General features: G+C 54.0%; 1 protein-coding gene across 4 annotated transcripts in view; it reads right to left on the reverse strand.

Moving 5' to 3' along the window:
- Positions 1–12,638: 12,638 nt before the first annotated feature.
- SPRY3 (sprouty RTK signaling antagonist 3) overlaps positions 12,639–23,414 on the reverse strand; it is a 28,226-nt gene continuing 17,450 nt past the window's right edge. For 2 of the 4 annotated variants that reach the window (XM_080365370.1, XM_080365369.1), the window contains exon 2: positions 12,639–19,664. In XM_080365370.1, the coding sequence (XP_080221496.1) occupies positions 18,697–19,617 (921 nt within the window). In that variant the 5' untranslated portion in view covers positions 19,618–19,664 and the 3' untranslated portion in view covers positions 12,639–18,696. Of the gene's footprint in view, positions 21,593–23,196; positions 23,311–23,414 lie in introns of those variants that run through there. The other 2 variants (XM_080365367.1, XM_080365368.1) reach the window with 2 other exon arrangements.

The raw sequence follows: 23,414 nt of genomic DNA on the forward strand, positions 1-23,414 counted from the left end.
TCATCTTTCCATGTCATCTATTGTGTCCAAGGACACCGGAAAAGATTCAGCATTTGGGTCTTTTGGGATTACGTTGCTTCATGGAAAAGGAGAGGTGAATCGGGACTCTTGCTGGCATTCCTGGTTTGTTGTTTTTATTTTTCTTTGTAGAAGGTGCCTCATTGGGAGAATACAGCAGGGTAAAGTAGGAATTTCAAACTTTGAGAGTCCGGGGGTCTCGCATCCCTATAAAACTCCGTACTTATAAAGCTGCCAGGAATGACCAAGCACCAGTGATCTAGAAATGCCACGAGGGCTGCACCAGCACAAGCTTTGTGGAGCTGTGCAGCTGGCCGTGAGGGCGAGCACTGGCCCATTCCAGACCTGACTTAATGCTGTGGGTCAAAACAAGCTTTCTGACCACACCGCACCACCACTGCCGAAGGGACCGCTCGCTTCTACATCTCTTCAGGTGCTTCCCTGCTCTCATCGAGGGCAGGGAGAGAAGAACACCACATCCATCCATGAGCACGCAGGAACTTGTAGAGAGCTGGAAAAGAACTATCTGAGCTGGACAGGGTCCAGGGCAGCAGGGACACATGCCCCTCTGCTCAGGAAAAGAGCCAGAGAGACTTTTACCAGCTGCCCCAAATCACTGTTTTACATCCCATCTGAACAAAACCACTTCACCTTCCCTTTTTTTTGTGCTCGTACACACCTCTCCCTTCAGCATCAGCTGCCAGCATATGGGAGTGTGGTGGGCTATTTAAGGAAAACGCCCAATAACATTACAATTACTTACCATAAAAGCCTCATGTTTCCAAGAGCAGCCTAGTGTTCCAGGCACCTGTCCAACAAACTCAGAGTTTCTTACCTGCCCACTGCAGGATTCATATCCATCACACTTCCCAACAGACATCTAGATGTGCCATCACAAAACTGCAAGGCTCCGGAAGATCCCAGAACAGCTGCCGCACCTGTCCGCAGTGGGGACAGCGGCTAGCAGGACCCCGCCGCACTGCTGGGGGCTGCAGAGGGGGCTGCAAGCGACAACCAGCGTGGGAGAGGCAATGTCAAAAGCAGCAATTTGCCTCTGTCCAGGAACATCTGCCCAGCTTTGACCACTGCCATAGCACTAGCGTGGTCTCCCGATGGCCACAGCTTCTGGCAACAGCCGATGACAACGAAGGGGCCCAACAGGACCAGATGCCACTCTCACCTCCTAACACGGTCACCCTGATGCTGGAATGAGGCGGAAATAGACAATCGGAGCAAAAACAAAAGGGCTCATAAATGTTTTTCTTGGTCAGATCCCATGAGCCCAATCAGCAGTATCCGCAATGGCTTTTACAGACCAGGCTGGGCAGCGCGATTTTGTTCAAGTGTTCCCAGGGAACAAAAAAGCCATCATAAACATGTGTCTTGCTGAAAACAGACTTTCCAACATGAAAATGTGATTGTTCACCAGCAAAGTTACTTGTGGACTTGGGAAACAGTTCACGAGCAGAGGAGATGGTGTAACAGGATGTGGGCATCTAATCTCTCCGTACCAGTAGACAGTCATAAGCACTGGCACTTACCCAGCAGTCAGCTACAATTTGTTTGCACACAGGGTTTGCTGGAAAATTGCATCCAGCCGTCCAGTTAATAAAAATCATCCTCACACAGCTCACCAGCAGTGTTTGCTGAATGAGAGATGGATGCTAAATTATTCACTCTGCACCACCAGAGTCTCAGCGGTGGAAGAGAGGGGAGGAAGATTTCACTGCTGCTAGTCATGTTATGCTGTCAATTACGGAGCACTTCATTCTCAGGGCTGTAAGGCTACCATCTGGTACTAAATTCACCACAAAAAATGGAAAAAAAAAGAAGGCAGCATTTTTATGCATTGACTGCTCATCGTACAGCAGTTCTAGAACACGTCTTAACATTCATGAGAAGTACAAATCCAGGGGAAGTGTGGAGTGGAAGGGATAATATGCCATTTAGAGTTTCTGCCTACAGAGATGCAGGAGAAACATATGCGGGCACAAAACCCCATTCTGTCTAGCCTGTCTGGCACACCTGAGAGGTCAGTGGAGAGGGTGGACGTAGCATAAACTTCTGGATATGTCACTGGGCTTCACAGCCAGGCACTCTCCTGTTCTCCCAAGTATTCATCTGTTTTCTTTCGCTGCTGAACCACCTCTCACCCCACAAATTCTGAAGGGTTTTAACCCTGACAACCAGGGAAATGAAAACATTTGTAAGGAGGTCAGCATTATGGGAGGTCCTTGTTCTCAGTATGCAACTAGAAATGTCCAAAGTGGAAATTTTTGAGAAACTGCAGTTGGACTTCATGGCCAGGTGCTTTGGTGTCCATGGTGGAAATGTTTTGGGGGAACTGCATGGTGACAAGGCTCTGGCTGCATAACCTGTGTTTGGAAGCACACCCGGCCCTGCTGCATACTGCACAAAGCAATGTATTTTATCAGGAACCAAACAGGGGAGATACATTAAGTAGCAGAGTGGAGCGTGTCCCCACGGGCAGAGCTGGGGAGGAAGATAGAGCACCTTGGCTGGATATGAAAGGCTCCAGGAGAACAAAAGAAGAGAAGAAGGCAACAAAATCAGATGGGTAAACAAGCTCACTAGTTTGTCCATAGAGCCACAGACTTCCCGCACTGAACACCAGAGATTTCGGGCGGCTTTAATAAAGATGGAGATGAGGGCACCATGTGATTCATTAATCTTTTGCATGGCCCAGAGAGAGAGGGACAAAGACGCAGTACTGCCGTGTGCCTTCCCACAGGGCATCACAGTGCTGGGAAGAACTGAAATAACCACAGGATGCCCTGGGTAAGTCCATTAATCAAGAGGCTTCTTCCTTTTCATGCCTTTTTCCTCCAGGCCATGTACCTTTCACCCTCAGTACAACTCTGGAGATCACAGAGGCTGGTATCACATTTGGAGATGATGGGGAAGCTTGAAGATCTGGTTTAAGGTCTTCAACCTGCTGTGGCTTGGACTTAAAGCATCCACAATGCACTCAGGAAGACAAAACTTGAGCTGTCTGCTGCCTTCCCAGCCCATGCAGACTACATGAAGCTTGTGTTCCCATAATATACTGAACACACTCTATGTCCCTCCTCAGAACTCCCAGCATGGGGCTGAGGGCTCCAGTGAAGTCTATACAGTGAATCTGGTCTGGAAGACAAATGTAGACTCATTATAGGCAGCACAGATGTGCCTGGTAAGGTCCCATGGTAGCTGCAGAAAGTTCTTCAACCTCACCCATCCATTCTTTGTTTGGTCCTTTGCTAGGTCATTGCTCCGGAGAGAAGAGTCATCCTTCCTCCTGATGGGCCATCCAGCCACGTACTGGTGAGATCCCTCACATGAAGTCTGTACTGCTAGTGGAGGTGCCCAAAGAGGTGGCTGACCTTACAGAGTACCCCTGCTCCTGCGCGAAGTCTGAAACACGCTTGGAGAGAGGCACCAGTGAACTCTAAACCAGCCTCCACCCAGCGCAGAACTGTTCCACAGATTCTCATGTCCTCTGCTGGATTTCTGACAGTCTCCCATTCTGCTGGGACCAAGCAGCTGGTCTCTTTCAGTGACTCCTTTAGCACGTGTCTGGAGCTGAGGACCCATGTCCTGCCAAACACTACAAAGAGTCAGCAGAGGCAAGGGCATGAAAACTGGGGAACACCATGATGGAAAAGGGGAGTGACTGGGACACTCACCCTCTCCTTCTCTCAGGAGTCTGTCCCTCTTTGGGGACCTGAAGGAAGAGCCAGGCTGGAGTTTTCTGCTTCAAAGGTAGCTCAGGAGTTGACATTTTCAATAGGTTGTAAGGTGAGGAGTAAAGCAACCAGCTGATTCTAGGAAGACACCCTCCGTGTGGCACCAAAGCCACAGCCTTCACGGGGCTGGAACCCAGACATGGCATCCCGTGAGCTTTGTAGCTGAAGCTGTTGATTTACTTACCACAAGGGTCACTTTTGCAGCACATTTCATGGCTTGTGCCCCCTAACAGAAGAAGGATGCACTGATGGAAGGGGCAGAACCTGGTTCTCTCTCCTCAGCACCTCCTTACATGCCCCGTGCCATCTACTTGGCCCATTGGCTTGACCCTTTGGACACAGTGGCTCGTAGCAGAGGAAAAACCCTCTGATATAAGCCTTAATTTCCAGTCCTCTTTGGACTCTTCCACTTCTACCATCTCTTCCTGCTCTGGAGCCTGGACTGCTGAAGCTGCTGCTTTCTTCTCATCCCAATCACCTTGCCAGTTAAGAAGTGATGCTCCTGCACAGCCAGGGGTGCTGGATGCTCTTTTTACTTTCTAGCTCACTCTTTCCCCCTTTCTCTCTGAAGTTGGTCCTTCTGTCCTCAGGGAGCTGAGGGACATGCAGACGAAGGTAAACCCCACAGAATACCAGCTGGTAAAGCCCACGGGCTTGCCCTCCAGGTAAGGCTCTCTTGCACTTGTCCTGAGGTACAAACAAGGGCATTTTCCCTGTTATAAATTCTCTAGTGTGTCAGACTCATCCAGACCATTTCTTTCCCTCCAAAACACAGTGGGCTTTTAGCCCGAGCATTGGGGGGTGTTTGATTTTTAATGCTTACTTATTTATTTTTGACATTGCACAGTCCATTCCAGCACCCGCTTTATCTCCAGTGCTCTTTGACCCCCGCGTGTCAGGAGTTCAATCTGGTATGTTCCACTCTTTGCCCCCACTTAATTCTTTTTTAGCTGCTCAGCCTTTGAAACCTGGTGCCATATGCCAGCCCAAAAGAGCCCTGATCAATACCGGGGGACCACATCTCTGTGACCTTGCAACCTGCACCGTAAAGGGCAGAGCAGAGTGTTGGCCATGTTTTCATTACGAGATTTCAGCTGCATTTGTTGGGGGGGAGGGAGAGCCTTTCTTTCTTGCTTTCTTTCTTACTTTCTTTTCATGAAATTTAGTCCAGCTGGGACACCAGAGCTCCTGGCTGCTTGTCGACTCCTCTGCCTCATTTAATGAAAGTGAGCAAGAGAAGCGCTAAAAATCGGGATGCCTGAAAAGGTAAAATAGAAAGATCAGCACCACATCTCAGTATAAAAAAAGGAATTGTTCATGCCTGTCCCTTTCAGACGGCCCAAGTGCTTTGGGGGTGCAAATTCTGTCTCCCTTGTAATGGAGGGACCCATTAAAAAAATCGCTCAGTCTGCACAGAAGAGCCCTGGCAGCGACGTTGCTGCTTTGCCGGGGGGGCACCTGATCTCTCTCCCTCAAAGCTCAACCTCTTGCATGGCTGAGCCTCTGCCCCAGGGAAGGAGTCCCTAGGAAGGTGCTGCCAACCCACAGCTGGGGTGCATGGCCCTGCCTTGCACCCCATGTCACAGGCACAGGGGTGGGGGTTGAGGGGCTGTGTGAACCCTCTCAGGGAGCACTAGTCAAGAGCTGCTGTATTTGATAGCCACTCTTTTTTCAGGCACAGACCTGCCTCTTGGTCATTCATGTTTTTTTCTCCTCTGTGCAAAAGGTACAGGCACCTCCTTTCTGCCCTGGTTGCTTTCATTTTTAGAACAGGGAGACGAACAGATGAAAAGGGAAAAGCTTGCCGTGTCTCCTTGGGACCGCAGGGCTTTGATGGTACTGCTTCCAAAGGCAGATTTAACCCAGCTTCGCTGCAACAGGGAGGAAAACCCAGGGTTTAAGTCTAAGCCAAAAGTGTTCACCCAGGAATGGCCAACTACCACGTACCTGCAGGGTCCTCTCCGTTTGCTGCTGTGGGTCCCATCCCCATGGCGTTTGGTGCTGTGTCCCAGCACAGCAAAACTGCCAGGGGCCTTGTGGCAAGGCCGGGCTGATGGTGCTGCCTCCCCGTCTGCAACACACCAACACGTTCTTTCCCTTGGGCAGAGGCTGTTTCCCTTCTGGATATATGGATATGTACACCAACATTCCCAGTGATGGCTGGGAAAAAGCTACTCCCCTGCACAAGCACCAGCCCTCCAAGGGGTGCAGGACAGAGCATGAACATGCCATCAGCCACCACTGTGCGAGCCATGTATTGCCTGAGCCACCAGGCTCGGAACTCAGCAGCCAAGCCATGTTAAACCTCCTCGTTCCCCAGGGTGCTGAGCACAGAATCACAGAATCATTTAGGTTGGAAAAGACCTTTATGATCGTCAAGTCCAACCGTTACCCCAGCACTGCCAAGCCCACCACTAACCCATGGCCCTAAGCACCGCATCTACATGGTTTTTAAATACCTCCTGGGATGCACCTCCTGTTTCCCAGGTGTCTGCAGGGGGAAGAATGATCAGCCCACACCCTCAGTCAGCAATGGAAAGGGCCTGTGGGGTGATTTGACTGGTGTGGGTTTGGCTGCTGGTTGAAGGGTTTAATTCCTGGTGTTGGCACGATCGCCCAAACCAGTCCCTTTCCCCTCTCTTTTGCATCCACCTCTCTGCAGAGGCAGGGACAGCCCATGCCAGGCTCTGCGGGACAACAGCTATGTCCCATCAGGAGTAAAAGCACTTTTGAACTGTCCCTGCAGGCTACCACTTTGGGGCCAGCAGCTTGTACATGAATGACCCCCTCAGAGAACTTTTGGGGGCATTTTTGAGCTTAGACGAGCTGACGACTGCCCCCTTACCCTAATTACCCAAAGCCCCATGGGGTGACAGCACCACATCCCAGCTCTCCCCAGGGTGTCTGGGTTTCTCTCTGAGGCTGGAGAGCCAGGAAAGACCCCACACGCCTTGGTCTGTGACCCGAGTGTTTGCCCAAGGACATGAACGATGGGGCATGGTACACCTACAGGCAGTCCCTATCAGTGGCAAGGAGAGCCAATACCCCACGCAGAGGGCACTGCTGGGCACCATCTAATTAACCCTTCTGACAGCATCGATTAAAAATAAAGGGGCCTTCAGGTCCCTGCTGGAGTGGCCTATTTTACGTGTGCATCTCCTTGGTTTTGCCTCAGCATATGATGTTCAGGAGGTGGTTATTTCAGGAAAGGTACGCTATAGATAACTGATCTGCCAGCCAGGTGTCATATTCCTTCATTTATTTTCAATTACTTTGCCTCTTTAGCTCCAGTGAGAATTGCCTGGTGTCAATTCATTTGGTCACCTCCGTGCCTGCCGCACCTCTCCGGAGGCACTTCTCCGGTGTGGTGTGATCTCTCCCCAGGGGCAGCCTGTTACAAAACAGCTCTGCTTCTCTTTCAGCTTCATCTTGTTCTCATCTTTGGGGCCACCCCCAACCTTGTGCCCCTTGTAAGGGTCACACAGCATTTCTGGGAGGAGCAATGGTGTGAGCAGGCAGAGGAGAAAAGGTGAGAAACCCAAACTTTGAGGTGGGAGCCTCCTCTCTGCTCCTCAGGATGCTTACGATGGCAAATAAGCATGCAAAGGTTTCCTGCAAACCTCCTTCCCAAGTGCATCTTGCTGTCTTTACTTACCAAGTGGCAAGCGCAAAGCCCTGGACCTGCTCTGTCCCTTGGCTCATTGCTCTGAAGCTCATTTTCCCCCTCAGCTGCTGAACACAGAGCCAGTTCGGGAGTCTATGTGTGCACAGAGTGACCTGGAACAGGAGGGATGTTCTTCTCCTTTTGTGGGGAACTCCCCCAGGCAGAGCAGTCAGGATGAGGGTGGCAATCCAGGATGCCTTGGACCCTTCGTTCAGCTTCCCTATGCTATGTGCACACACGCAGAGACACCTCAGTCCCCTGGTGCAGAACCTGCCTCTCCTGGTCAAGACGCATGGCCACTGTTCACCTGGGATGGCACTGTCCCCTCGGAGGTGTGCTCACAGGTCTAGGCCAGTGACACCCTAAAGTCACCAGGGCACAGGAGTCAGGCACTGTCCTGAGCAGCATCAGGGTAAGGTGGTTTGTGCTTGTGGTCTCGGGGCTCATGTCATTCCCTCTTGTGGACTCTGCTTTGATCCTTTTTCTCCCTCCCAGTACTAATACCAAGACCACGCCATGCCCCTGCAGCAGCTCCTTCCCACTACCCAGCCCCTGCTCCCTCTGCAGCCCAGCCAGAGCTGTCTGCCGGCTCCCTGCCCACCCATCCAAGCCCACCCCAACCCCAGCTGCCTGTAACAGAGTTAGGGACAACTGCTGAGACAGACGGCATCATGCAGAGAAATGGGGACACTCCTGACAGGAGGAGACATCAGCATCGCCAGATGTGTCTGGGAGAGACAGCCCAGTCCTCCTGCCTCTTGCCAGAGAAACCCACACAGTGCTTTGTGGCTAAAGATGGGCTGAACCCTTCAAATCCAGATTCCCCTATGCCTAGGAGAAGTCCAGACCGGCAGTTTAAGTCTGGGCTCTCCTCTAGCTGAAGCCTCTCACGGTGGACTGCCTTTAGGATCAAGTACCTTCATGCTCGCTTACACTTATGGGCACGTTTTTACCCACCTGAGCCGCTCTCCAAGTGCGATCCGAGCCATTCCTGGCATGTCCCCACTCCCACTGGCACCGCTGAGCTGGCAGGGCTGGTGGCATGGGCTTGCTCATCTGCCTGCTCACTGTCAGCAGCATGGCCACCCCAGTGCTGATGGTGACAACAGCAGGGACCAAGAAGGGCATGATGTAATTTTCAGATCCATCAGGAAGTTCTCAGCAGTGATGTCTGGAAAAAAACCCAGCATTTTCCTGTGAAAAAGGGCACATTTGCTCTGGTTTCAATGAGAAAGAAAGAAATAGAAATCCTGGTAGTGACTGTCCTTAATTGATTAGTCATTTCTGCAGATGATAATTGCACATCAGAAGGCTGAGATCCCACTGTTTCATGCAAATGTCCTTACGAATAACAGCAAAGCACAGGGGAAGTGGATACAGGAAATAAATCCTTTAGAAGCTACCCAGGAGAATTTGGAGTTTGAGTTTCATTTCAGGAAAACAATTTTTGCTCTGAACATGCCTGCAAGAAATATCCTCATCCTCAGCCACTTCCCGAGCACAGAAACATGAAGCGGGAGGATGCTGTGGGAGCGCCCCGGTGAGGAGCTCTCCAGCCGGGGAAAAGCTTCTTCAGACACCAGTGGAGGACATTAAAATGCAGTTGGCTGCAGAGCCAGGGGCTGATACATTGCTGGTCGTGCTTGTGGGGTACGGCAGTAGCCCCAGGAAAACCAGCAGCCCTGCAGCTTGATGCATCAGTACCCAGTATCTGCCAAGGACAAAGCCTGAGGAAGGAGAGAGGTGTCCAGAGGAAAGAGCATGTCAGTGACTGGACTAAAATTGGAAGATGGACCTCCTGTCGCTCCTGCTTTTTGCATATCATCCCCAGTTTAAGGTCCTTCCTGCACATGGCAGTTTTCTGCACTCTCTGACATGGGGCTGGGGTGTCCAGTCTGACTCCTGATCCCTGGGCTGCGACGTCTGGGGCACCAGCAGAACCGCCAGCTCCTGGGCTCACATGAGAATCTCCGTGCTCATTTAATTATTTCTGCAAAGCTGCTAGCCCCAGTGTCTGGCAAAAGAGGCTTGTGAGCATGACTCAGTCAGCCTCCAAAAGCAGCAACGAAAAACAAGAATCTGCTGTGAGCTGCATCTTGATTTTTTAAGCCAATCTCATGATGTTTTGCAGGGCCAAAGCATGGGTCTGTAATATCAGGACAGTGCTATAAACTGCAGGCGCTTCTGCGGGCTTATAAGCAAATTGTCCCTTTTGCAAAAGGACCAGGGCACATTGTCACCACTGGGGTCACAGAGACCCCCTTGCTTGTAGGGAGCGAGGCCGCCCTGCATCCCCAGGGCTGCAGTCACAGCATGGGTGGACCCTTCACAGGTGTCATTTCTGGTTTGGGCTATTTCAAAGGCTCCTTGCTGCCCTCACGCCTGCCACCTTGCTGGTCCAGGTGAACCCCAAAGCTATGATCCCTCCAGGGCCCCACTGCTCGAACATCACTGACCAGCGCTGAACAGGGTTAGGCAAGGCGGACCCAGGGGGAACACCAGACTGTGCTCTCCTATCTGCCCACACCAGAGCAGCATCAGCTTCTTCAGGCCAGAGCGGTGGTCAGAGGTCTGCAGAGCAATATGGTGCCCTCAGCACTACGTGGAGGATGACTATGGCCAAGCAAGGAAAAGTTTATGGCTGTGGAGAAGCCACTGTGCAAATCCCTCCAGCCTAAACTCCTGCTCCATGGTCCCTACAGCCTATGGTGACAGCAGGGATCTAGATTTGACCTTCTACCTGGTCCTATCCAACTCCATGTGCCCAGGTTGCTACACACACATCACCTTCTGCGTGAGTTAAAAACCAGCTGGCATTTAATTATTCCTTTGTCTCCTCGTCACCGTCACTGATGAAGTCACTGATGAAGCAGGGCTGTGGATCCTCAGGGTAGGCTGAATTCCCCTGCTGACCCGCTGAAACTGCCACAGTTGCCAGGTTCAGATCCATTTTACCTTCAGATGTCTTCGGTGTGACGGGCTGTCGAGAGCTCCTTCCCTCTTTGTAGTCAGTGAAGAGAAATAGGCACTTTCAGGGCATGAGTCATCTGACCTATTTAGCCATCTTAGGAAGAGATGAATGACTCCTTAAGAGGGCTTGTTTCTTTCCGCTGTCTAGACAGCCAACCTCTTGACTGCAAACACCTACCCTTGCTCTCCTGGAGCACGCCAGGCACCCTTCCCAGGCTGGTGCCCGATGTTGGCTTCTTGGGTGTTTCCAGCACAGGCAGCGGGTTGGATGACACCTGGACATCCTCAGAGGGATTTGAGATTGGCCTAACTTTGCTCTCTCTGAAGGCAAGGGAAGATTTCAATGCCAAAAGGGTGGAAATCCACTTCTGGAAAACCTTCCCAGCCTCTAAGGGGGGTTTCATGGAGCTGAGTTTGCTCTGGCCATGCTGGTCCTAGGAGAGCACGGTACAGGCCATTTCAGCTCTGAACAAGCCCTGGCTGTGTTAGCCAAGAAAAAGTGACTTATTATTCTAGGCTCAACTAGCACGAGTGGCTCAGCCATGCAGGCGGTACAGCTATGTGACTGTGACCCGGTGCTACCACCAGTTCACCTGCGGCCCCGTGCTCTACGGTGTGTGCCATGGTGTGCTTGAGCCTGTGGAGTCTCTACCTGGTCTTCACACGGATGCTAAAGATTGTGCAGTTTAAAGAATGACCCTAATCTTTGAAGGAAGCCCAGCTGCTGTCACTTTTTGTGATTCAGGGGGGCATAATGACTTTCTTTACGCAGGAGAAAGAAACATCTAAGCAAGCATTACCATCTTTTTCAGATCATCATTGTCTGTGGGCCAGCCAGCTGTGCTTCTCCACAAATCTCACATCACAGTTCAGCTCCTGAGCTTTCCTTCACCCTTCTTCTACACGACCACAGCTGATAAAGATCCGCAGATGCCAGTAAGATTTGGTAGTATGAACTGATGAGGACAGGGAAGGCTTGGGAAGGTGGTACTATAGAAACCAAACGGGCTTTAACACAGTTAAAAGAAGGCTGTGCGTCCAGGAGCGATACTGGTTGGCTGTGTCCAAGAAAGCGGGACTTTGGCACTGAAAAAAGCCAATGGGTGACAAATGGTCTAAAGTAATCTTTTGTTTTAAAAGCAGGGAAAGAGTGAGTCACAGCAGGGATCAGACTCACATCTGTACTCCACATCCCTGAGGCAGATCCTGAGCACTGTGGCTGAGCCATTGGAACGTATTTTGGAAAGCATGCCCTGATACCAGCGACGGTACAAACAGGACTCCAAAACCAGTAAAACAGACTGAGAAAAGGCTCCATGGTGAAAGACACAGAGAATGCATGCTTTTAATGAAGCACGACGGTTGAGAGCGCTCTTGAGCACAGGTCTGGCCCAGCAAACCCATCCTACGGAAGGACCCTTGCAGCTAGAGGAAAGGGGTTCAGCTGGAATCAAGGGCTAGAAGCTGAAGCCAACAAATTCAGATGGGAATAAGGGAGGTGCCACCAACCATGGGATTCTTCAGCCACCAAATCTATGTGAAAGGACTTCACGCTCTGGAACTGCCTGAATAAAGATCCACCATCTCTGTGAGAGAAGAGCTTTGGGCGAGCAAAAGACACCCTCAAGCCAAGAAGTTACTGGGCTCTGTATATGCAGAAGTGCATGAAACACTGGCCTGTAATACGCATGGAGAGATGAGAAACACCAGCCTGATCCAGCAACTGCTGGTGCTATGGCCCAGATTCATCCTTTTGGGGCTAAACACATCACCAAGGCGCCTTCTGCAGCCGGTGGGAAGAGGTAGCTGTGTCCAAACTGCAGCTGCTCCTGCAGAAGATGTCCATTGCCCTGCGGCATCACCCCATCTCTTCTGGCATGGAAGAGGTTTTGGGAATGTGTGGGAATCTCTGTGGAGTGACCAAAATGCCCCAGATCTCAGGGATTTCTTACCCAACCCTTCTCTATTTGCTCCTGCCCTTTGCTACAAGAGCCTACACTTCCTCAAGGATCTGGCACAGTCACAGCAGGGAAGCACACACTGAGACTTTTTGAGGTTTTCTTTAAGCACCAGGAGAGGGCTACCAGGGGAGACCTCATGGAGTTAGAAGTGATGCCTCCAACACTCAACCCATACCAGTGCAAGCTCAGCCGCCCAGCGCCCCGCAGCCCATACAAGCCCTGTCGAACCAGGAGTCTGAGTCATGCCCTGGCCATCACGCAGACAAGAATGAGACCACATTCAAAATTAATATATATTTTTATTGAATAGTTGCTCTAAGTGGGCTTGTGAAGCCACCCATAGCATTACTTCTTTCATCTCAGCAGTGGTTCAGTAACAGTTAATTAGCTTTGCAAGAGAAGAAAACTGAACAGAAAAGGGTGCATTAAAATAAATAGGTTATTTTTTTTTCTTATCTTTAAAATAAACTTTTCAAATAAATACTTTGGGGTTTTTTTTATTTTTTTCCCTTAAAAGGTACAAGAGTATTGTCAAAAAACAGCCATCAGGTTATAAACATATATTATACCTTATAGAAAGGAACCCAAACAAAGAGAGGCGGGGGAGGGAATCTCTTTATACACTGTACAGAATGCCTTGGTACCAATTAAATGGAGAATTAGAGGCTTCGGTTCTTGGTACGAGGCCCTCCTTTGAAGCCAAGGGTGATCCGTCTCCTAAGGAGAATGTTGTGCTGAGGACACCTGGGGAGGCAGGAGGCTGCGCAGCCGCTGCCTGTCCGTCGAGCATCGCAAGGGCCTGAGGGAACTGCTGGAAAGGATGGGCAGAGGGGATGGGGGAAGGGAGAAAGGGGCTGTGCCAGGGCTGAGCGGCAGCAAGAGCAAGACGGGGACCAGCCGTGCCAGCTCTGGGATAGCAACACTCCATTCGGCTGATGCTGCAGCTGGGACAAAGGGCATGAGAAACCTCACCCCCAGTGCCCAGGCCAGCTCGCCGGGCTGGGTTTGGTCCTGCTCGTGCTGAAGCCCCTTGGGGTGCTGCAGGAAGGTGCAGTGGGAGAGAGACCCAGCGAGAGACCCTGCGCTGCTTCCCCTCGCCCAGCACTCGCACATCCACTGCCCCAGGGAGACGTGTGATGTCTCATCCATCCAACAACCCTCCCACCTGCAGCCCCCCTGCAAGGGCACCCTTCAGCCTCCCTGGCTTACACCCTCAGGGGATTCTCCTGCAGCATCACCCCAAGCTGGACAGCAGATCTCACCCACGCAAGCTCACAACCTGCACTCTGGAGTTTGCAGGAGATCCCGATGCTCACTGAGAAATACCCAGAAGCAGACTGAGCCCAAAGAGATCACAGCTCTGGTTTGGCCCACACGGGCCAGATGCTGACCAGCAGCCTCCAGCTGCTGCAAGCATCCCGCAGGTCTGGGCTCCATGGGCTCCTTGAAGAAGACAAGCCTGAACTGGATCCTACTAAAGACCAAGAATGGGCTTTGGGGTGGGGGTACATCATCCCTTACCTACTTTCCTCACAAGCTGATCACAAAGAAGTTAGACCTTCCAATATCTGAAGACCTTCCAGCTTCCTCCGGCCTCAAAACACCCAAGGGCCTGAGGCAGAGAGCAGCCTAAGAGAGCGGGTGCTGGAAACAGCAAGTCTGGGGCATGGCATGCTCCTCCCCTGTGCAGCCCAGCCCCTCAAATCTGGCAGCAGCTCCTCTCCCCCCACCGCTCATGCCTCTTTATTGCACTAAACGGTTATTCTGTGCTTTGGCATCTCATGGTCGATGACACTTGCCTGCCAGTCTTTGGGTTCACACATGGGCATGGGGAAGAGCAAATTCAATGGGATTCTGCAGGAATTTGAGAGTCCCAAAGAGCTTCCCTACCTTGTCCTTTGAGGGACTTGGCTGGCACTGATGTTCCTCAGGGATGGGCAGACAGCAGCCCAAGGACCACTTCTGTCCTTCTGCCAGGTGGGTTGGGGAGCTGGGATGGGAGAGACCCCACCTTGGTCCCCGGTGACCCCTCCTCAGCAGTGCTGGGACCGATCTCACGTTTGCCAGTAGGGAAGGAGGGGAGTGGGACCAAGGGAAGCCTCAGAGAAAGCAAGCACCAGCAGGAGCTCCTGCACGGATGGACCTTTGGACATCTGGGTGGGAAAAGGGGGGTCCTGCATGGGGAGCAGAGGAGGGGGAGCTCTGGTCCTGCTCAGCAACTCCTGCCTCCTGCTCCTTTGGCACCTGAGACTCTCTTCCCTTGTCTAAATCTGCCCTACAGCCTTGCAAGTTTCCTGGCAAAAAAACCCAACGTTCCCTCGCAAAGTGGATCCATCCTCGTCAAATCATGGGGTGCAGGGAAAACAGTGAACTCAGCATGTGACTCTCCCAAAAGAAAACCAAAAAAGACACGTCAGGACAGAGAGAAACCCAAAGTGCCAGGACAAGCAGCTGCAAACAAACATCTGGAGCAGATGTTATCTGACTCATTGCAGGGTGGGGCAGGAAAGGGGCTCTCAACCCCAACCAAAATTGGAGTCGTCTCTGCAGGGAAACAAAACTATCTGGCAGCCAGAGATGGGAAGGGAGCAGGATAGATCTGGTCTGAAGATGTTAGGAAAAGCTCAGGAAAAACCTCACGATCTGAGGCTACCCTCAGCCTTCCTGACCCCAGATGAGCACGGTGCCCCGGACCTGGCCTCCTTGGAGAGCTTTTGGCAAATCCCAACCTGTCCTTTCTGCTGAGAGCAAAGAACGGGAGCTGGCTGACCCCCCCTGGTGGGGTGGGAAGCAGTAACCCCACGTGAAGCCACCTGCCCCTACGAGCAGAGTAGGGCCCAACAGCTCCAAACTTCTCTAGCCCACACGAATGCAAGGTCTGGGTGCAGCTTTGCATTTTGCCCTCAACACAGTCAAAGCAAAGCCCTGTGCTGGTCTGCCGGACCTCAGTGCCCATCTGGGCTCTCCTCCTCTCCAGTTCCCTTCTACATGACCTGTATTTCATAAAATATATCTCAGAGGGTTGTCATTTCTTGGAGATGAGACATCCAGGAGACCTGGCCAGACTCCTCAGCCCTGCACCCAGGCTATGGCATGATTCCCTGGTAGAAGTGGGACTTCTGCACTGACCCAGAAAAAGTCCATTAGGTAGAAGGCTACTGGCAGGCGTCCTGGCCTCCTACCAATTACTGAAGGTAAATATGCTGCAATAGTAGTGCAGGGCTCCGCCTCGCCGTGCTACTGCCAAGGAAAACTGGCTCTGGGGAGCTGGTATGTGGACAGCCATCTTCTCATCCCACAGCTCCAGCACCTGGGGGAGGTCACCCCGTGCTTGCATGACTTGGGAGGCCGTGAAAATGATGAAGCTTCACATGTTGAGTCATTCCACCATCAGGAGAGGAAGCAATGAATTGCAAAGATACAGAGGTGGTAACTAAATTTATGAGTAGGATCCATTTAAAAAGGAGAAAAAAAATAAATCAAAGTAGAGCAAGTTGGAAAATTCTGTTCATTAGGTTTTTTTAAAAAGTTTCAATGAACTATTTCACATTCTCATTCCAATGAGGCAGTTCCTCAAATCCTCAGTGAAAAGGAGACATTTTTTTCCCCTAAAAAAGTTCTATACTTTTCAGGAAGAAGGAGTTTAATCAGCACCAACAGAAAAGTGAACCGAGCATTCAAAAGGAAGGGTGCCTCTTGATGGAAGTCTCTCCCCCGAACACTGCTTGGAAGTAGGGAGCCAAGCAATTATTGGCATATGGATAAATATGTTTGCAATATATTTCATAACTGCTGCCACAGAGACACGGACCAATCTTACGGAGGTACACACACCTACAGGGCATCCTCTATGAAGGTCGTTGCCTTAAAACCCAAACGATTTCAGAGTCCAGGGCTGTCCTCAAGGGATGGGCAAACTGCACAGACATGGCCCTCTCCCTTCCTAATGCCAGGAGATCCTCACTGTAACCCAGAGCATCATCCCGAATTCCCCACAGCTTATGGAAGCAGGCTCTCCGTTTTTGGCCAGAGGAAGCATCTTCCAACACCCCCACTCAGGCTGTAGGTGAAATCAGGGTGAGGGTTTTGGTCATGTCTGTAACACACCCCAGGCACAAACCTCACACCAGGGATGGGATTCATCTCCCTTTCCACAGGAAACCTTGAGTTCAGTGTTTGGGTCCCATTTGAGTCAAGGGAGATAAGCACCACCAGAACATAATTTAATGAATAATGTTTTCAAGCTGGATGAATCACTCTTTGGAACTGCTTTTCTCTGCAACAGAGGAAGCTTGGATCAGCCGCGACTTTTAGATAGCAAATGTATGGAAAGAGGAATCCCATGGTGAGAGTCTACCTCCTCCCTCACCCTACAGCCAGCACTAAATCCTACCCTCTCTCTGCAGAGCCCCCCCACCCAGGGACACTCCCCCACTCCCGACTACCTAGGAACTAAAGGTCTAGGATTAGTGATAAACAGACTGGGAAATCATCTTCCAGCATGTGCAAGTGTACCAGGAAGCCAAACCTTGCATCTGGCACCATTCACAGCAGTATCATGAATATTATTAGTAATAGACCTAGCCATCCTAATGTTATATTTATATATACAAAAATAGATCCACAGAACTCTACGTAAAGAGGTGGCTGAGGGAAGGCGACGGATGAGCCCTGGATAGCAGGGTCTTGGAGGAAGCCAAGGGACACATTGCATATATTTCTCCAGGAGGACCATTCGCTTCACTCTGCACTCACACACCTCAGAGGGGGGGACAGGCAGGCAGAGCCAAGCACCGGGACATCATTCTGGCTCCAAACTGCCCTGACAGATCAGCCGATGTCAGCAGGGTCACAACTGAGAGCTGGCGCCGTGCGTTTGCAAGCGGAGATGGGGCTGTGCCCAGGACCAGGGAGGAGTAACCCCCGACTGCAGCAACGGGTTGGGCTCATTATCATCCCAGCAAGTAAACCATGAAGCACTGACCCCAATTTGGGTTTCCTTCTGGTCTACAGATGGCCCAGCCCCGGGGCTTGGTTCAGACCCATCTCCCGTTTGCCACAGGCAGCCACCGTTGCAGAACACCTGCAGCAGTGCCAGCAGGGTTTGCCTGCCAGCATGACACTGGTGGTGGTGGTTTCCTTGCTGGAAAGCCAGGTGAGGACTCAAAGGCAGCTTCTGCTGGGATGGAAGGTCAGGCTCCTGTCTTTCAACATCCCCTCCTGCTCTCCACTTCCCTCCAGCCCAAAGCAGGGGCTGCAGGAGTCCCTGCTGAGGAGTCCCCCAGGACTGGCACTAATTGACAGGGAGAGCAGTGTGAGGCGTTGGGTCTTCAGTTGTTTGGTTGTTTGTTTTTTGTTTTTTTTTAAAGTGAATTCAGTGCTGGTGGAAGGTACCAGATCGGGGGGTTCTGGAGGCTTGATCAAGGAGCCGGTGCCTGTCGCATCTGCTCAGTAGTGGGATGGAGCTAGGCAGCAGCTCCCATTCCGCCAGGGTTGGAGCTCCGGAGGCAGCCCTTCGAGGCACTGAGAAATGAATGGCAATTTCAAACCAGATTCTTGTTCTCAGCCAAATCCCAGAGGGGACCTTTCCCTCGCTGCAGTCGGGCAGAAGCGAGTGGGTTGGGCTGCCTCCGATAGCTCCTTCCCCTGCCAGAAGGTTTCTAAAGCTTCCCACACCTTCCCTTCCTCTTTGAGACAGAAAAATACGATGGCACCTCATTTTGAAGCTCACTTGCTTCTCCCAGCAGCTTCCAAGCCTAGAGGGAAGCCACTGGCACCAGTGGGACCCTGTGGCACCCCAGCCCTTGGGGAAAGCAGACCTGTGGCCACATGAGAGGAGAGAGGCCACCCACAAAAAGTGCTGGAGCAAGATAAAGAGAGAGAGAAAGAGGTCTGGCTCCTGGAGGACTCTTGCACAGGGGATGCGTTGACCTGCCTCTTCCCCATATCAGGAAGGACCACACAGGGGGGCAGTGGCAGCTCCTAAAACCCTCTGAGAGCAGAGTCCCAAGGACCCCTCAGGTCACCCTTCTATGTGGGGCATGACCGGGGAGGGCACCCGCAGCTCTCTCTGCCTCTCCTGGTCCCTCACCCGGGTGTGCAAAACCGCCGTTTCCCACCAGCTGGGTGCCAGCTCCCCCAGCCACCCAGCTGCCTTTCTGCTCCCAGGGGCTGGGGGACCCCCACAGTTCACCTGTCTCATTCCCGGGAGGTGATGGTGGGTAGCAGGGAGCGCTGCAGAGCAGAGGGAGCTGAAGGAGTAGGGGGATGGAGGGGAGGGGAGAGGAGGAGGAGGCGGTGGAAAAGGAGCAAATCCTGCTTCTCCTCCCCGGGAGGGTCATACCGGCTTATCCAGCGTCTTGGGGAAAGGTGTGCCGCTGGAGGAGGAGATCTTTCTGCAGACCGTATTGGTGTGGCTCTGGCAGCGGCAGCCGGGTCGTTTCAGGCCATCATAACCCCGCTGGCAAAGTTTGAGGCACCCCAGAGTAGGAAAGTAGCAGCAGAGGCAGGGCATGAGGAGAGAGAGGAAGCTCATGGCAGCCCAGCGGGCACAGCAGGACCCCGGCCCGCAGGAGCAGGGGTCATCAGCGCAGGTGTCCTCGTCGTCAGTGGAGCAGTGGTAGAAGAGACCCTTGACGCAGCAGAGGCAAGTCCCGTAGTCGAGGAGGCTCTCGGGAGAGCAGAGGCAGCGCTGGTTGCAGAGCCAGCAGGAGGGCAGGCTGCGGGCAGCTGTGCAGCGGGCACACTTGCATCGCCCGCACTCCTCGCAGATGAAGAGGTGGCCGGTGTGGAGGGTGGGCTTGTCCGCCACCCCTTTCAGCGGCGATTCCTCCACTTTCAGCTCGCCAGCCCGGGGCTGCGTCCGGATGAGGGAGTGCCCGGAGTGGGAGGGCGTGAGGCTGCTCAGGAGGCGCTGGTCGGAGGCGGTGGTGCTCTGGGAGACGGAGCTGGCTGTGCTGGAATGGCTCATGTGTTGCTGCAAAGGCGGCATCTGGTGCTGTTGGCTGTGGCTGCGGTGCAGGTCCTGGAAGGTGGAAGACGCCAGGCGGTCCTGGGACCACTCTTGCTTGTGTGGTGCCTGGGACAGGGATGGGTTGGAGCGGGCTTGCTGGAAGCAGACAGCCGGTCTCTCCACGTAGTTGTTGCTGGCACGGATGGAGCGGATTTGGTCAATGGACAGGACCTGCTGGAAGTCCTCAGCGGGTGGGTCCATTGTCTCGTCACAACTGAGTTCAGCCACACTGGAAGAGAGCTGCATTTCCAGGAGCAAGGAGACCCTGCGGCATCAGGGTACATCTAAAAATCCTAAAGGATGGGGCAGGAAGACAGAGAAAACATCTGTGTTACATTTTATAATGGATCCCTCCACACAAACCAGGAGACAAAGACTGACTGGAGAACTCCTAGTGAACTTATTTCCAACAATCAGATTCAAAGTGCTTCTGTGCCTGGGGAGACTTGGGCTGGACACGTCCAAAGGGCAAGGGCCATAAGATCTGTCCCTTGGAATAGGTGGGCACAGCATCTCCCTGTGCTTTTGAGCGTTTTTTGTCCTTCCAGAGGTTTTCCCACCCCCTGCCAGCACTGACGGACCCCATCTATCCTCCCTCTCCTTCCCCAGGGGAAAGTGCCAGCCCTCTCTAGAGGAGGGGAAACTTGAAGCTGTGACTTATCCAGAGCCAGTGACAGAACTGGGAATGGCATCTCTGCCAGAGCAGGAGAATCTGTTTTGAGGCTTCCCAGCACACACCGAGCAGCCTCCCAGTGCCATGCCCTGTACACACCAGGGGCACAGGGATGGAGGGGATCTGAACACATTTCATTTCAGGCAGCATCAGTAACAAATCACATCTAGCGAGACACAGACTTGGCCAAGCCCACAGACTCCCCAAGCCCTGGCAGCTCCCACTGCAGCATCCCATCTTCCCATGTGCAACCCAGCCACAGCCCAGAAACCCGTTTACCCCCCGTCAGGAACACTGAGAAGGGCAGGTTTCTGTTTAACCTCGGCACAAACACAAGGTGAAGCAGGGAAAGCTGACTTGGCAGCAGGCAAGCCCCGTCTTGCTCCTTGCACTGAGGCTGCCATGCTGTTTGCTGCTGTTTTCAGGAAATGGCACTTCCCGAGTCCGCAGCGCTGGCAGCAGTGCCTGCTTTATCCAGAGGGAGGGTCAGGACCTTCCGAGGGCTGCAGGCTGCAGCAGGGAGGACCCATGTGTGTCCCCCCCGTCCCCCCCCGGTAGATCTGAGCTCATGGCATCAGCACCATCGCCAAAACCTGGGACTGCCAGACCTTGGTGCTGGGTGAAACCCCTTCAGAGAGAAGGCAGGCACGAGTGGGTCTGCAACAAGCCAGGTCTTGGCCCTTAGCAGGAAGGGAGAGGGAAACTTCCCACTCCTGCTGCCTGCAAAACGGGGCTGCCCAGGAGCACACAGAGGACAGAACCATTCGGTGCATGCCAGACCCCAGCCAAGAGCTTTCCCCCAGCACTTCCAGCCCAGGCTTCAATATTGGAGACGTGCCTTCCGTGCACAGCCAGCTTCCCCGGGACAAAGCCATTCTCCTCTAGCAGATCAAATGAGTGATCCTTCAGTGACACAGATATTGTCACAGTGCCCAGGCCTGCAGGAAGACTCTGTTTCAATAGGAAGCTCCCCACCAGCATTGCACATGGTCGGCAGGCCTGGCGGCTAGCAGCGGAGGCTTTCAAGTAGGTGAGGGGCCACAGGTAGAATCTGCTCATGCAGCAGACAGAGGCAGAGGGAAGATTGATTTTCATTAGCTAGGCTGACCTTGAAGAGCAGGGGAAAAGCAAAGGCAACTTTGACTGTTCAAGCAAGATCTCATACCTCCCATCCCCCTCCCTGGAAAGAAAAAGCAACCGATCTGCTTAGATTTGGGTTTTTTCCTGTGCATGGAGCCCACCTGCCTCCCCTCTGTGTAATTTCAAGCCAAATGCTCACCCCATCCAGGGAGACGCAGATGATGAATGAATGAGTTGCTCTCCCAGGACACCCACAATGGATGTGGACACCAATTAGTTTAACAGAAATACCAAGGTGAATTAGGAGGGCACGGCTGACACAGGGGAGGTTTCATGAGCGTGCTGCCAGGATGAGAATGGGCCAGAGGCAAAACACCCTCTCGTGAGCTGTTACCTGCTGCCACTGAGCTCCTCACCTGGGAAGGTCTTACTAAAGCACAGGCTGGTGACCTGAAGCCCCCTGGAACCCTAAAAAGATCAGGGGTGACATCTCAGCCTGCGGCTAGGACTGTGCAAAGGGGAGCAGAGAGCAGCCTCGGCGGGTTCCCATGTCCCTCACGACCCAGATCCCATCTTGGAGCGGGATCATTCAGGGGCTGATGCTGATGTGCACCCGGGGGGGAGCTGCTCACATCTGGGTGTCCATCCCCCCCGACCTGTGCGCTGAGATTTGGCAGTATTTGGGCATCAGGACTCAGCCTGATGTTCCCGTGTGGGGTTTGAACCCAGGTGGGACACAAAGCAAGAGACCGAGGCAGCAGAGGCTCCCTGTGATGGAGGTTGTGGAACTGGGAGATAAAGAGCAGCCAAAGGGCAGACCCGGTACAGCTACACCCAATCCCCTATGCAAGACCTAGAGCTCAGGAGACACCGGGAGCCCGGGAGCCGTGCTTAGGCAGGAGGAGATGCACAGGGGATGCTGCGGGGAGGAACAGAGCCCTGGGGAGAGCAGGCAGAGAGAGAAGCTGGCAATCGGGCCATGCAGTGTGTCACAACCTGGACACCTGGGCTCGACACAGCATCCCAGGCAAGGCAGGTCCTGGGCGGACCCCCAGCACTGAACGGGGACCCAAACGCTCCTGGATCTACAGTCCTCAAGCACAGGGGCTAGACACGGACCCAGGCTCACTGGCCGGGGGGAGGCAAAAGTCTCTCTGGGACCCAAAGGAATGTGAGCCAGAGGATCTGTGGGTCCCCGGGTCCAGCGGGATGCAGTGGGGAAGAGGGGCTTTATTACTGGGTCTGAGACCCTGCTCCTGCCCCCACACCCCCCCCAGGGGGAGCTCAGTGCCCCCCACTCGCTGCCAGCCCTCCCTGCTCCTCCAGCCCGATCCCGGGGCTGCGACCAGTCCATATCCCGGTGCCCCCTGTGCCAAGCGTCCCGGAGGCACTGCTGCACCACCCCCCGCCTACCTGCCCGTCGGGGGGGCACCGGGGCAGCGTGTCCCCAGCCTCCTCCTCCTCCTCACACCCTGCCTGCGAGGGAGGCATGCCAGCCCCGGAAACCGGGCGAGCTTTATGGCCGCCAGCAGCTCCAAACATATAAAGTTCGTGTGATAATGGGCCAGAGGAGGGATCGTAAAAGCAAATGATTTACAGGCTGGAGGTGGCTGCGAGCCGGGACGAGCTGCACAGGGCGCCCAGGTGGGAGACAAGGGCTCTCTCCCTCCGGAGGGACCCCCTCGCCCTGTCCCAGGCGCCGCGGGGTGCTGAGCCCCCAGCCCCGCTCCGCACGCCGCCCACGCGTGGCTGGGGGGGCTGCAGCCCCTGTGCACAGCCCCGCGGCGGGCCGGCTCCCCCCGCCTCCGTGCGCCGCAGCCCACGCGTGCCTGGGGCCCGGCTCCGGTCCGCAGCCCCCCGCCCCGCACAGCCCACGCGTTCCCGGGACCCCCGAGCACCTCCGTGCGCGCAGCCCGTTTCGCTTTCAGGACACCCCACGCGCAACTGACCCGCACCTCGCCCCCAGCCCCCCCCCCCGCGTGCCCAGGACCCCCGTTCCCTCGGCAAAGCAGCCCACGCGCCCCCCCCGCCCCCAGCCCCGCGCGTGTCCCCGTCCCGCCGGGCGGACTCACCCCACCGCCGCCGCCGCCGCCGGTCCATCCCCCGCCGGGCGCCCGGCGCCGGCCCCGGGGCAGCGGAGCGGGGCTGCCTAGGGACGGCCGGCGGCCGGCATGGGCGCGGGGCAGCGGCCGCCCCCCCGGCCCCGCAACGGCGCCGTGCTCCGCGCCGCGGGCAGCGGGAGCGGGGCCGGGCCGGGCCGCCGGCGGGGGCAGCGGGGCAGAGCCCGGGA

Source organism: Falco punctatus, assembly GCF_963210335.1.
Source record: "Falco punctatus genome assembly, chromosome: 15".
Taxonomy (NCBI): Eukaryota; Metazoa; Chordata; class Aves; order Falconiformes; family Falconidae; genus Falco; species Falco punctatus.